The 13,252-nt window shown below is 42.4% G+C and overlaps 2 protein-coding genes across 2 annotated transcripts in view; one reads left to right on the top strand and one right to left on the bottom strand.

The window, feature by feature from the left end:
- alad (aminolevulinate dehydratase) overlaps window positions 1–1,932 on the bottom strand; it is a 31,172-nt gene extending 29,240 nt beyond the window's left edge. Inside the window, exon 1 of the mRNA XM_039774059.1 lies at window positions 1,824–1,932. The gene's annotated coding sequence lies outside the window, so the exon portion shown is untranslated. The remainder of the gene's footprint in view (window positions 1–1,823) is intronic.
- tmem203 (transmembrane protein 203) lies at window positions 1,170–12,172 on the top strand. The gene is made up of 3 exons (XM_039774060.1): window positions 1,170–1,258; window positions 8,268–8,393; window positions 11,272–12,172. Exon 3 carries the CDS (start codon window positions 11,306–11,308, stop codon window positions 11,714–11,716), a length of 411 nt encoding a protein of 136 aa, XP_039629994.1. The 5' UTR covers window positions 1,170–1,258; window positions 8,268–8,393; window positions 11,272–11,305; the 3' UTR covers window positions 11,717–12,172.
- The last annotated feature ends 1,080 nt before the right edge of the window (window positions 12,173–13,252 follow it).

Below are 13,252 nucleotides of genomic sequence, written 5' to 3'. Positions count from 1 at the left end.
ATCACCAACCTAACCTATGTGTCTCTGGACAGTGGGAGGAAGCAAGAGCGCCCGGAGAAAACCCAAGCAGACACAGAGAGGACATGGGATTTGAACCCTGGTCTCCCTACTGCTGATGGTCACGGCAAGAAATTTATAGCTGCTCACCCTCTGAATAGAATGCCCTCTGATGCAGGTTGGTGTATGGTCTGCCTTCTGCATCCATGTCTACTTAACTTTGCTGACATGAAGGAGGAGATTGTCCAACACCAATGTTTCAGCAAGTTAGTGCGTGTGGTTTTAATGCCTCGCCATAATAGACCTAATCAGCAAAAATGGAATGACGGAGATGCGTTTGCTCACACAGTCATTGGTGAACCAGGTGTAGAAAAGCACACCTCGTAACGAGCGAGAGAGACTTTGTGAGCATGCGCTGATTACAACCCAGCCCGGGACCTCAATGCGGCCGTGCAACACCTCAGCACCATACTGGGGCAGTGTGAGTTTTTTTTGTTGTTGTTTTTACAGTGACTGGAGTGCCAATCCTGCCACCAACCCCCGAGTATTCCCTGCAAGTTCGAGGACCTGCTTGTAGATTAACGTCACACATGGGACAGAGCAATTGCAGGGTAACGGCGCAGAGTCACTTCAGACATTTACGGGATTCGAACTCGTGCAGATCCCTAGTCTCAGTGCCACCACACCGCCGTTACACCTCGTTGGACAGGAATAAAATGTCAATAAACTTACAAGTAACTATAAAGGAGTAACTAAGTTATAAATAAAAACGACATACAAAAAGTTATTCGGCGATGGCACTGTATTGCTCTATTACATTTTTCACGTTCAGGAACCTTGAAAATGTGAAACCTTCTGAAAAAATGACTAAATCCGCATTCACGTGGTATTATTTCGATGGAACTTGAGTGTGGCAGTTTAATCCACCCAGAATGAGTCCTGTGGCATCCTGTGTGGAGGCGAGTCAATACCGGCTCCAGAAAAGTGTAAAATGCCCTATGAATAAATAAATCTCTTATTATCGCTCATCATCTGAAACCACATTTCCTGGTATAGGTCGCAGTGGCAGCAGGTGAACAGCGTCATCCATACATTCATAAATAAATCACGCAGATCCTGCCAAGCCAATATTACTGCAGATCGTCCGACGTCGGGTGGTCTCGCGAGAAGAATCCACAATGACGTCGACACGTTGTCCCGCCCATTTGTTGGTTGCCGCCTGGAAGAAAATGGAGCCGAAGTGTGCTGAACGCTTGTAGAGGTGAGCTGCATCTCCCCTCGGGTTCGGGGCGACAGTAGAGCCAAACAAACGCGGGTGCAAGTGCAAGGGGCTAATTACGTTGGACGCCCTCCATGACTCAATAGAATAGCAAGCAGTTTGTTTTATGAGAGGCATCTTCATGAACAGATAGCCTCGGTTATAATTTCCATTCTGTTTCGTTGCCTTAATTATTGTGTCATCGTTTACATTTAGCAGTAACTCCTTTAAAACTGTCATTTAAAAAGTGCAGGTCGTTAGTGAGACTGTCAGAAAGGTGTGGTAGTGCAAATTAAAATGTGATATGTCGTTTTCTTAATATATAACGAACTGTTTACTATGTGCTTATAGTTCGTCTTTAGCATATTTTTGCATAATGAGCGGCAGCTCAAAGTAGAATTCCTAAACGGCAGACTTTCTATAGTTGGAGAGTTACATATTATGGAGAACTGAAATTGAGCCACGCTTCATCATTTCTAAACTGCCGTCTCTGCACGTTCACCTTTCGTCATTTATCTTCAGTATAAAATAAAATAAGGCGTAATTGACGAGGCAAGTTTACACTTACGTGTTAAGCCGTCAGGTCTTCAGGTGTCTCATGTCACACAGCTCCTCACGTGGCTTTGAGGAAATCCTTGCGTTTACGACTCAGAATGGTGGACTGGCCCCGAGTTCTGTGGTATTTGCACGGCCGTCCTCCCCCTGCCAAAGTATTTTATGCACCTCCCTTTGTGTTTGTTATGTCATCAGAACGGCCGATCTTCTGGTTTCTCAGAAACTACTACAGTGCCAATGTCAGTGCTTGTGTTTACTGCATCATTTGCAGGCGGTGAACCTTAATGACTGCTGGGTGCTCAACATCCATCCATCCATCCATCCATTATCCAACCAGTTATATCCTAATTACAAGGGGGTCTGCTGGAGCCAATTCCAGCCAACACAGGGCGCAAGGCAGGAAACAAACCCTGGGCAGGACCCACACAACAAGCACACACTAGGGACAATTTAGGACCACCGATGCACCTAACCTGCATGTCTTTGGACTGTGAGAAGGAAACCCACGCAGATACGGGGAGAACATGCAAAGTCCACGCAGGGAGGACCCGAGAAGCGAACTGTGCCACCGTGTCGCCCGTGCTCAACATTAAATTGCAAAATATGTCACTTTAATTCCTGTGTCATTTTGATAATAATAATAATAATAATAATAATGCATTTTATTTATATTGCTTTTACCCATTTCAACAGTATATGCAACTCCAAGCAAGTCACTTAATCTGTATTGATTCCGTATACACCGACCAGCCACAACATTCAAACCATTGTGAAGTGTATGCCATTGATTATCTCATTTGAGTGGCACCTGTCAAGCGGTGGCAGATACTGAGCAGCAAATGAACAGTCAGTTCTTGAGGGAGATGTGTTAGAAGCAGGAATAGGCAAGTGTAAGGATAGCCAAATTCTGATGGCTAGACAACAGTGCGTGAGCATCTCCAACACGGCAGTGGTTAGTACCTCTCAAAAGTGGTCCAAAGAAGGAAAACTGGTGACAGATCCAGGGGTACCCAAGGCTCATTGATGTGCGTGGTGAGTGAAGGCTAGCCCATCTCCTCCGATCCCACAAAAGAACTGCCGAAAAACCTAATGCTGGCCACGAGAGAGCGGTTTTGGAACACACAGCACACCAAAGCTTGCTGTGTCGCTGCTGACCCCTGTTCACTGCTGAAAATAACTATAAGGGGCATGTGATATGTCAGAGCTGAACCTTGGTGCAGTGGAAGATAATGGCCTAGACTGATGAAACATGTTTTCTTTTACTTCATGTGGGTGGCCAGGTAGGTGTGTGTCACTTTGTTGGGGATGAGATGGTCCCAAGGCACTCAATGAGAAGAAGGCAGTGTGAAGCTCAGGGCAGTGTTCCTCTGGGAAACCTGGGGTCCTGGCATTCATGGGGATGTTAGTTTGACATGTACTACCTACCTAAACATTGCAGCAGACCACGTACACCCCTTCATGGCAACAACACTCCCTGAGGGCAGGATACTGTGCCCTGCCACACTGCAGAAATTGCTCGGGAATGGTTTGAGGGACATGACAAGGAGGTCAGGGTGTTGACTTGGTCTTCAAATTACCCAGATCTCAATCCAGTTCAACATCTGTGGGATTAGCTGGAAAAACAAGTTCAATCCACGGAGATCCCACCTTACAACGTGCAGGATTTAAAGCACAGGACAACTTCTGAGGTCTGGTGGAGTCCATGTGGGTCAGAGAGCAAGAGGGACCTGCACCATATTAGACATGTGATTTTAATGATGTGGCTGATTGGTGTATGTACAGTATGCATGTATATTCAGTGGTGTGAAAAACTATTTGCCCCCTTCCTGATTTCTTATTCTTTTGCATGTTTGTCACACAAAATGTTTCTGATCATCAAACACATTTAACCATTAGTCAAATATAACACAAGTAAACACAAAATGCAGTTTTTAAATGATGGTTTTATTATTTAGGGAGAAAAAATCCAAACCTACTTGGCCCTGTGTGAAAAAGTAATTGCCCCTTTGTTCAAAAATAACCTAACTGTGGTGTATCACACCTGAGTTCAATTTCCTGATTACTGCCACACCTGTTTCAATCAAGAAATCACTTCAATAGGAGCTGCCTGACACAGAGAAGTAGACCAAAAGCACCTCAAAAGCTAGACATCATGCCAAGATCCAAAGAAATTCAGGAACAAATGAGAACAGAAGTCATTGAGATCTATCAGTCTGGTAAAGGTTATAAAGCCATTTCTAAAGCTTTGGGACTCCAGCGAACCACAGTGAGAGCCATTATCCACAAATGGCAAAAACATGGAACAGTGGTGAACCTTCCCAGGAGTGGCGGCCGACCAAAATTACCCCAAGAGCGCAGAGGCGACTCATCCGAGAGGTCACAAAAGACCCCAGGACAACGTCTAAAGAACTGCAGGCCTCACTTGCCTCAATTAAGGTCAGTGTTCACGACTCCACCATAAGAAAGAGACTGGGCAAAACGGCCTGCATGGCAGATTTCCAAGACGCAAACCACTGTTAAGCAAAAGAACATTAGGGCTCGTCTCAATTTTGCTAAGAAACATCTCAATGATTGCCAAGACTTTTGGGAAAATACCTTGTGGACTGATGAGACAAAAGTTGAACTTTTGGAAGGCAAATGTCCGTTACATCTGGCGTAAAAGGAACACAGCATTTCAGAAAAAGAACATCATACCAACAGTAAAATATGGTGGTGGTAGTGTGATGGTCTGGGGTTGTTTTGCTGCTTCAGGACCTGGAAGGCTTGCTGTGATAGATGGAACCATGAATTCTACTGTCTACCAAAAATCCTGAAGGAGAATGTCCGCCATCTGTTCGTCAACTCAAGCTGAAGCGATCTTGGGTGCTGCAACAGGACAATGACCCAAAACACACCAGCAAATCCACCTCTGAATGGCTGAAGAAAAACAAAATGAAGACTTTGGAGTGGCCTAGTCAAAGTCCTGACCTGAATCCAATTGAGATGCTATGGCATGACCTTAAAAAGGTGCTTCATGCTAGAAAACCCTCAAATAAAGCTGAATGACAACAATTCTGCAAAGATGAGTGGGCCAAAATTCCTCCAGAGCGCGTAAAAGACTCATTGCAAGTTATCACAAACGCTTGATTGCAGTTATTGCTGCTAAGGGTGGCCCAACCAGTTATTAGGTTCAGGGGCAATTACTTTTCACACAGGGCCATGTAGGTTTGGATTTTTTCTCCCTAAATAATAAAACCATCATTTAAAAACTGCATTTTGTGTTTACTTGTGTTATATTTGACTAATGGTTAAATGTGTTTGATGATCAGAAACATTTTGTGTGACAAACATGCAAAAGAATAAGAAATCAGGAAGGGGGCAAATAGTTTTTCACACCACTGTATGCTGTGTGTCTGTGTATACTGTGTGTATATATATATATATATATATATATTATTATATAGCTATATAGCTATATATACAGTATGTATAGATATAGATATGTGTATATATATATATATATATATATATATATATATATATAATAAAAATATAATTTTGTAAGTTGCCATCTGCTACATATATAGTCATAATTAAATGGTTTCAATATTACACACATACAGTAGTACAAATAAAAGTTCAAAAACTGTTTATGATGGCGGGGAAGCAGAAAAAATTAATGGAGCAAGTAGCAGATGGTTTTAAGCAAATGTGTCACATCATACAAAGAGTACAGATCAGAGGAAAAGGCAAATTGGAATTTATTGGGAAATTGACCAGCGTTGGGCCACCCATATAATAAACGCCTTGTCTTAGCTCAGTCTTCTACTTCTGTGAACCTCAACACCACCAAGTAGTCTGAGATCTCAACTCATCATCTTATTATTTTTTATAATAATTTCACAGTTTATAGTAATACTAAATTGGGGTTAGAATAAAGTCACCATGGCTCTTGTGTTTAATAAGAGGGGACTAAAGGAGTGTGGCATTGGGAAGGGTGTCCAACTGTAAACATTTAAGCTCCAGTACTTTGAAGGGGACCCACAAAGTGGCTGTTGAACCAGCTGTCAGATACTAATTCAACAGTCATTTTTTAATGCAAGTTATTGATAGTAATTTTCTTTTTGTTATATTTTGTCTTAATAAAATGTACAAATGGACATGTTTGCCTCATAAAAATAATCAAACTATTTTTAATATGTCACTTCTTTGTCTATATTGATAGAAAATTGAATAAAAAGGTAAATCTATTCCTTTTTTTTCAAAGTGCTGTGTTCAAATAAAATCTTACACAGTACTTTCATTTTAAACAAGCTGTACCTGCCATCCTGAATGGTATGGAGGGCAGTGTGGCACAGTGAGTGGTTAAGGCTTTGGACCCGAAACCCTGAGGTTGTGGGCTCACACCCCTCAATTGACTCTCCTGCCTGTGTTCCAGCTGGCAAAAACAAAAGAAATGGAAGCTTTTGTGTTTCTCAAATGCTGTAGATTGACTTGGACTAAGGTGTCAGCCAGATAATTGATGGGTAGATAGAACTTTATTTGGGTTTTTACAAAAGCTCTTTAAATTAATAAATACTAGTTATTCCAACCGTCCATTTCTTTTTTTTTTTTTTTTAATAGAGAGACCTAAACAGGTAGACAGATACATAAACACACACTTTGGTAGTGTTGTGCAAATCGCTTGAGGTTACAAGCCCATACATTATTAGAATAGAAAAATAAATGGTGTAACTATTTGCTGGAGCAGTCAGTCTTTACTTCAGATATTTCTATTCATAGCAAAACACTTCAAAGGCCCAGCACTCCATATATAGCAATTTCATACACTTTAGATTTTTTTGAGTAATCAGATTTTGTTTTTATTATTTTTCTTCCTAAGAAATATAGAATAATCTTAACAGAGACAAGCACAGTAGGACATCTTCTTCTGTATTTGGGAACTTAAAGTGAGAAAAACGTAAAAAATTATAAGAGAGCAAGAACTGTGTCTGTCAAAAGCATTCACACAAATGAGAGGTGAGCGGGCCGTGGGCCTGTTTCAAGATGGTTGAGAGAAGGGCGTGACTTGAAAAAATCTCATGGCAAAAGTCTTGTCTCGCGGAACTTGAAATTATCTCTTTGAAAAAGTCTTGTCTCAGGATTTCCATTTATAATGGAGAGATAGTTCTATTATGCATATGTGATAAATCCCATGAAAGTAACAATCTGTTTAAATTGTACATCCGCTTTCCCATACGCCAGCAGCAGAGCCACAAAGTGGCTACCGTGTAGTGCCATCCTGGGGGTTTGGCAAGCGAAGCGAGCAGGGGGGCAAACCCCCCAGTTTATTGAAATAATAAAAGTTCACATTCAATTAGTATTTTGCCTGAAGAAGGAGCCTGAGTTGCCTCGAGGGTTTGCGTTTTGTGATCTTTTTAGTTCGCCAGTAAAAGGCGTCATTTTGCTCGACTTCTGACTGCATTCAAATCATGTGGGAGATCAGGAAAGACGCATGGTGCCGATGTGAGAGGCGTATCAGCAGGCAGATCTGAGGAGAGGCCGCGTCAGTGTTCGGTTTACACCGGCCATTGTTGACAACTCCCGGCCATGAAAGTTTGTTTCTTAAACATTATTTGTGTTTGTCACCTTTGCATGTTGTTCCTCGGCAATTTCACCAGTTAGGACAAATCTGTCCGTTTCCTTCTCTGGAGTGAACTTCTTGGTAGTTTCTTTACAAAGACCAAAGAAATGAAACATTTTTCATTTTTAAAACGTAATTCTCTAAGACATTTTGTGATCTGTGCTGTATTGTCATTGTCTGAGATGCGGACGTCTGCTCTTCATCTTGCTGATCGAGTGTCATATTGATGAGAGATGAACAAATCTTCCTCACCTCAATGAACTGCAACTGTGAAAGGTACTGTAAGTACGTCCATAAACGGCAATAAGGTCTCGAGGAGAGGAGGACAATTTGGTGAAGTCGTTAACCATTAATAGTCAAAGGCTAGAATCCCAGACACTTGGCAGTCATCCCCATGAGCAGAACTCCTCCTCAGTCACTTTAGTTTATATGCCTTTTGTACAAAAAAAACACCGCACCCCTCTTTACACAAAGAACGACAGACACTTGGAATAAGCGACCAAGTAGTGTGGTAGACAGTAAGACGTTAGGGACTTTCAAGACTCGACTTGATGTTTTCTTGGAGGAAACAAGTGGATAGGACTGGCGAGCTTTGTTGGGCTGAATGGCCTGTTCTCGTCTCGATTGTTCGAATGTTCTAATGTGCTTTACACCCACACTACAAGTTAAACCCCTACACGTTTCTGAATAGTCATACTGTTTTCTTCTAAAGGTTCGCTCTAGACGTGGAAGGAGGTAAGACGTGATTTTAAAAATGAATAATTCAGTGCTTTATGTGGCATATGTTGTAGTAAATAAACACAGTTTTTAAAGTTCCTTATTTTAACGGTGCAAGTGTTTGCTTTTCTCTAATAGAGCTGATTGTCCAAGGACTGGAGAAAAATGTCCTAGAAAAAGCGGAAATCTCGGCTACAGCCCAGGGTTTTCCGGTTTGGCTGCAGACCTGCACACTCAGGCCTCAGATGCTGTCAGGACTAAAAGGTTTGCATACTTTCATCTCTGACTGTATATATTATGTTAGAGTAAACCGCACGCCCATGAGCTCCGTCCACACTGCTCAACTGTGTCTTGGAGCTCAGGTCACGTGGGTGCGCAGGAATGCATGGGCCATCCCGCACTGCTGCTTGGGTAGCTCCACACTGGCGTCGCTGTGTGGAAATGGCAGCATCTCTTTGTGATGTACCGTAGAGGTGAGTGCTGTGGAGGGTCTTCCTATCTAGTGTGTGTACATACATGTCTACTGGAAATTCTGTCATTCCAGGTTTTCATCTCTGTGGGAGGACCACTGCCTAGTAGCGCTATAAAACTGGACAAAACCCAAGGTTGGGTTATTCACAGAAAAAGAGAAAGTACATGTCTGAATGTTTTCAAACCTCTCTCTGTTTCATGTTTTTTTTGTGTGTGTTTAAACTGTTATCCATCCATCCATTATCCACCCCACTATAACCTGTTGTTACAGTAATTATTATTTTTTGTCTTGCTGTGTATTTTTACAGTAAAGTGATTATGGCTCATTCACTGTGGCTGAAATCTTTAACAACTGTGGCACTTGACGACACAGCTCTTCACAAAAAAAAAAACAAAGGTTCACGTAAACAAAGAGAAAGCAGAGCCAGGAACACTCAGCACTGCCTGTAACGCACATTCAGACCTCGGACAAAATCACTTGTGATTGCTCTGCCAGGACAGAACACAATCTTCACTCGTTTTTTTTATTTCCAGGGTTTTGTTTGTTCTTGTAGAATGGCAAACGTGACGTAACGTCACATCTCTGCCAGGTGTGGCCTCAGGTTACAAACAAGAAACGTACCTGGTGACATTCATAAGCCAATTTTCCCATGTAACTTGCACTAAATTAATGGAAAAACTGTCAAAAGTGTATAACACTTTATTAGGTATTTTGCAAAAAAGTGTTTCAGGCTTATTAGTAAAATGACGGTGAATCAGTATTACTGCATTATAAATCCTAAAACTAAACTGAGCCACAAGTATGTTGACCTTACGCTTACACGTCCTACAGTTTTTGAATTAGACACAACAGTCCCTCGTGCTTTAGTTGTCTGCCATAAGGCAGGTCTTAGGATCGCCCGTTCCTCCATTGCATTCTGTCTTCTGCTCTTCTTATCATTTCTTGGCCTGATTTGCCATCTTTCAGATAATCTAACGTGTCCTACCTTGGCCTTCCTCGCAGTTTCTTTAATAATAATAATACATTTTGTTTGTACAGCACCTTTCCCATGTGCAAGGCACTTCACTGAGTCTCATAAAGAAACCGCCGGTGTATCTAATGTTGGATGCAGATGTTTCCAGAATAGAGCACTAAAGCAGATAGATACAGGATATACAAAGCATTAAATAGACTAAAAGACAATAAACAAGAGTAAAATGCTAAAAGAAAAGCCTAACAACATCATTTGGGATAAAATACGCACAGACACACACATTACACTGAGCATCTGGACAGAGAGGTAAACTGAAAGAAAGGTCCGAATGTCAGGTTGTCTTCAAAGCCCCCCTGAACAGATGAGTTTGAAGTTGTTTTTTATGAGATCAATAGAGTCGGCTGATCTCATGAATTTCGGGAGGTCCCTTCAAAGGCCCGGTTGTCACCCACAGAGTGCAGGTTAGTGTGGGGCACAACAAGATGGCCAGAATCAGAAGACCTTAGTGGGTGAACAGGAGCCCAGTGATAGAGAAGGTGGGTTTTGTTCAGAAAGCGGACGCCATCTTCTTGTTGTTTGTTTGGTTTTAGACTGGCCTACCCCAACTACAAACCATGAACTTAAGGTTCGTGGGGGTAAGGCCAGGTACACCAGGGTTCCTAATCTTAAAAATTTAGAGTAGGTGCCTAATCTTAAAATAGTGCTAGGGTGTCTAATCTTAAAAACAAGTGGCGTCCGCTTTTTGAACGAGATCCGAGAAAGTCACTGCAGTAGTGCGGTGGGAGGCCATTTAAAGCTTTGTAGGTTAATAATAGAATTTGGTGTTCAATTCTGTAAGACACAGGGAGCCGGTGGAAGCGTGATGTGCTCACTGTTTGTGGTTTGTGTCAGGACTCTTGCAGCAGAGCTTTAAATCAGCTGGAGCTGTGATGTAAGATTAGAAGGGACACTTGCCAGTAGGGAGTTACAATAATCGATGAAGGATGTGGGACGAGTGTCTCGGCATTAGAAAAGGAGAGGAATGAGCAAATATCAGATACGTGACGGAGGTGAAAGAAGGAAAGTTTCTTAATGTCTGTAATGTGGATGGAATAAGAAAGGGAAGAATAAAAAAATGACACCAAGATTCCTTCCATTAGAAGAAGGTCTGATGAGACCACCGTCAAGGGTGACTGAGAAGGAGCTCGTTTTCTTAAATTGTGCCTTAGTGCCGACTTGCAGGAGTTCAGTTTTGTTGCCGTTTATTCTTAAGAGTTCTGCTCCATCCAGCTTTTAATTTCACTGAGGCAAGTTGTGAGCTGAGAAGGCCCTGATGAGGTTTCACGTTTAACATTGAAATGGAGCTGAGCATCATTGGCTTAAAAATGATAAGCCAGTCCAAAGCTATGAATGATACTGCCAAGGGGAAGCATAGAATTAGAGATGAGCAGAGGGCCGAGGACAGAACCCCGAGGAGCTCCTCATGTGATCTGACACTGAGCCGCATCTGCTTTCCATTCAGTTTCCTCTCCAGCACTATTTTTCCATCTCCCTCTTATTATGTGTCCCATCCATGACTTCACAGAGTTAAAAATAAAAAGACATCATGATGGCAACCAAACACCACTAACTGTATGTAGGGCCTGGGGTGCTATGATGGTGGCTCCAGCATTCTCTCATTGATTTGCTGCCATTTGTGGTCTCTCTTGCCGTTTCAGGTAGCAGAGGATTCCCAGCATCTCCTGAATCGCCATGTTGTTCTCCTCACGAGAGTTGGTGCAATGGCTCGGCTTTGCTACCTTTGAGATGTTTCTCCACCTTGGGGCCATGTTGGTCTTCTCTGTTCTGGTGGTGGTGAAGGTTGATCTCCTTGTGCAGGATCTCAGCTGGTGGGGTGTCTTTGGTCCTCTGTTTGCTGCAGATGGTCTCAGCACCTACTTCACCACCATCGTGTCCATCCGGCTGTACCAGGAAGGGGAGAAACGTCTGGCTGTGCTGAGACTCATCTGGATCATCACCGTCCTCAGCCTCAAGTTTGTTTTTGAGATGTTGCTTTGCCGGAAACTGGTGCAGCAGTCCAGTGAGCTGTGGTATGGCTTGATCATCTCCCCGCTCTTCATCCTCCTACAGTTTCTCATGATTCGAGCCTGCCGTGTGAATTAGGAGCCTGCAAGCCGAGGTCTGGGCCTGATTTTGAGATAGAGGATACTGGTGGGAAGGTACTCTTGTACATCTTCAAGGAGAACATTGAATGCTTTGTCCACTTTTAAAAGTGGGGTCGGGTTTGGAAGGTCAGCTGTGACTCTTGGCTTCTGGAAAATCCTGGTGTTGGAATTTGGGCCCTTGCATAAATTCTTCTATGGGAGCGTGATAACTGCGCTCTGACAGCCCGCCGTTTTTTTTCTAAGGCTCCACTTGGACACGAGAACGGGAAAAGTGACACCCAAGATATTAAAAATGAAAGCCGTCATTTGGAGGAATCCTGCAAGCCCCACTGTGGCACCGGCCTTCTCAGTGACGTCACTATTTGATTTTTAAACTTGTTCTGTTCGGCTTTTGTGTTTTTGCTTTTCTTTCTGTATATACTGTAAATAAAGTAGAACTTTAATTTCTACAGGGTCCACCATCCCGTGTATGTGTTCAGCTCGCTGTGCTCTATCATATGCGTTGTTTGATTCAGAGGTTGGCGGCTGGGATGAAGTCTTTCTTAAGTGTGGGCCTGATCTTCGTATCTTATCTGATTTGGCGGCAGTGCCAGGTGATCTCTGCTCAGCTGGTTGCTCCTTATATGGTATCCTCTGGTGCTCCGTTTCCTCACGTGGTTAACGCCGGGACTCTGCTTTTCCGGGTCCATTTAGGAATGTCATTGCATTGGTAGGAACACCCAGAGACTTGTGGGAGAGATTGCATTACTTTATTTCAAAGTCATCTCAACCATATACAAGTATACAGATAGACGAAATTGCGAAGCTCAGGGTCCACAGCGTAACAACATGAAGTGCAAATAAAAAAATTAAATTAAAAATAGAATTAAAATTAAAACACAAACAAGACAAAGACATTGTGCAAAGTCGAGACAAAGAAGTAGCAGCAATATTGACGTGTAGTAAGCAATATGAAGATTGATGCAATGTGTGGTATTATGGAATCTACATAGATACAGTGGTGCTTGAAAGTTTGTGAACCCTTTAGAATTTTCTAGATTTCTGCATACATTTGACCTCAAACATCATCAGGTTTTCACTCAAGTCCTAAAAGTAGATAAAGAGAAACCAGTTAAACAAATGAGACAAAAATATTATACTTGGTCATTTATTTATTAAGGAAAATGATCGAATATTACATATCTGTGAGTGGCAAAAGTATGTGAACCTTTGCTTTGAGTATCTGGTGTGACTCCCTTACTAAACGTTTCCGGTAACTTCTGATCATTCCTGCACACCGGCTTGGTGGAATTTTCTCCCATTCCTCCGTACAGAACAGCTTCAACTCTGGATGTTGGTGGGTTTGCTCCCATGAACTGCTCGCTTCATGTCCTTCCACAACATTTCGATTGGATTAAGGTCAGGACTTTGACTTGGCCATTCCAAAACATTCACTTTATTCTTCTTTAACCATTCTTTGGTAGAACGACTTGTGTGCTTAGGGTTGTTGTCTTGCTGCATGACCCACCTTCTCTTGAGATTCAGTTCATGGACA

The sequence above is a fragment of the Polypterus senegalus genome, chromosome 13, assembly GCF_016835505.1.
Source record: "Polypterus senegalus isolate Bchr_013 chromosome 13, ASM1683550v1, whole genome shotgun sequence".
Lineage (NCBI taxonomy): Eukaryota > Metazoa > Chordata > Cladistia > Polypteriformes > Polypteridae > Polypterus > Polypterus senegalus.
Note: the sequence above shows the minus strand (reverse complement) of the source record. Positions and strands in the feature narration are given on the sequence as shown.

Coding starts and splice junctions, on each gene's coding strand:
- tmem203 (XM_039774060.1), top strand. CDS start 11,306: ATGTTGTTCTCCTCACGAGAGTTGGTGCAATGGCTCGGCTTTGCTACC.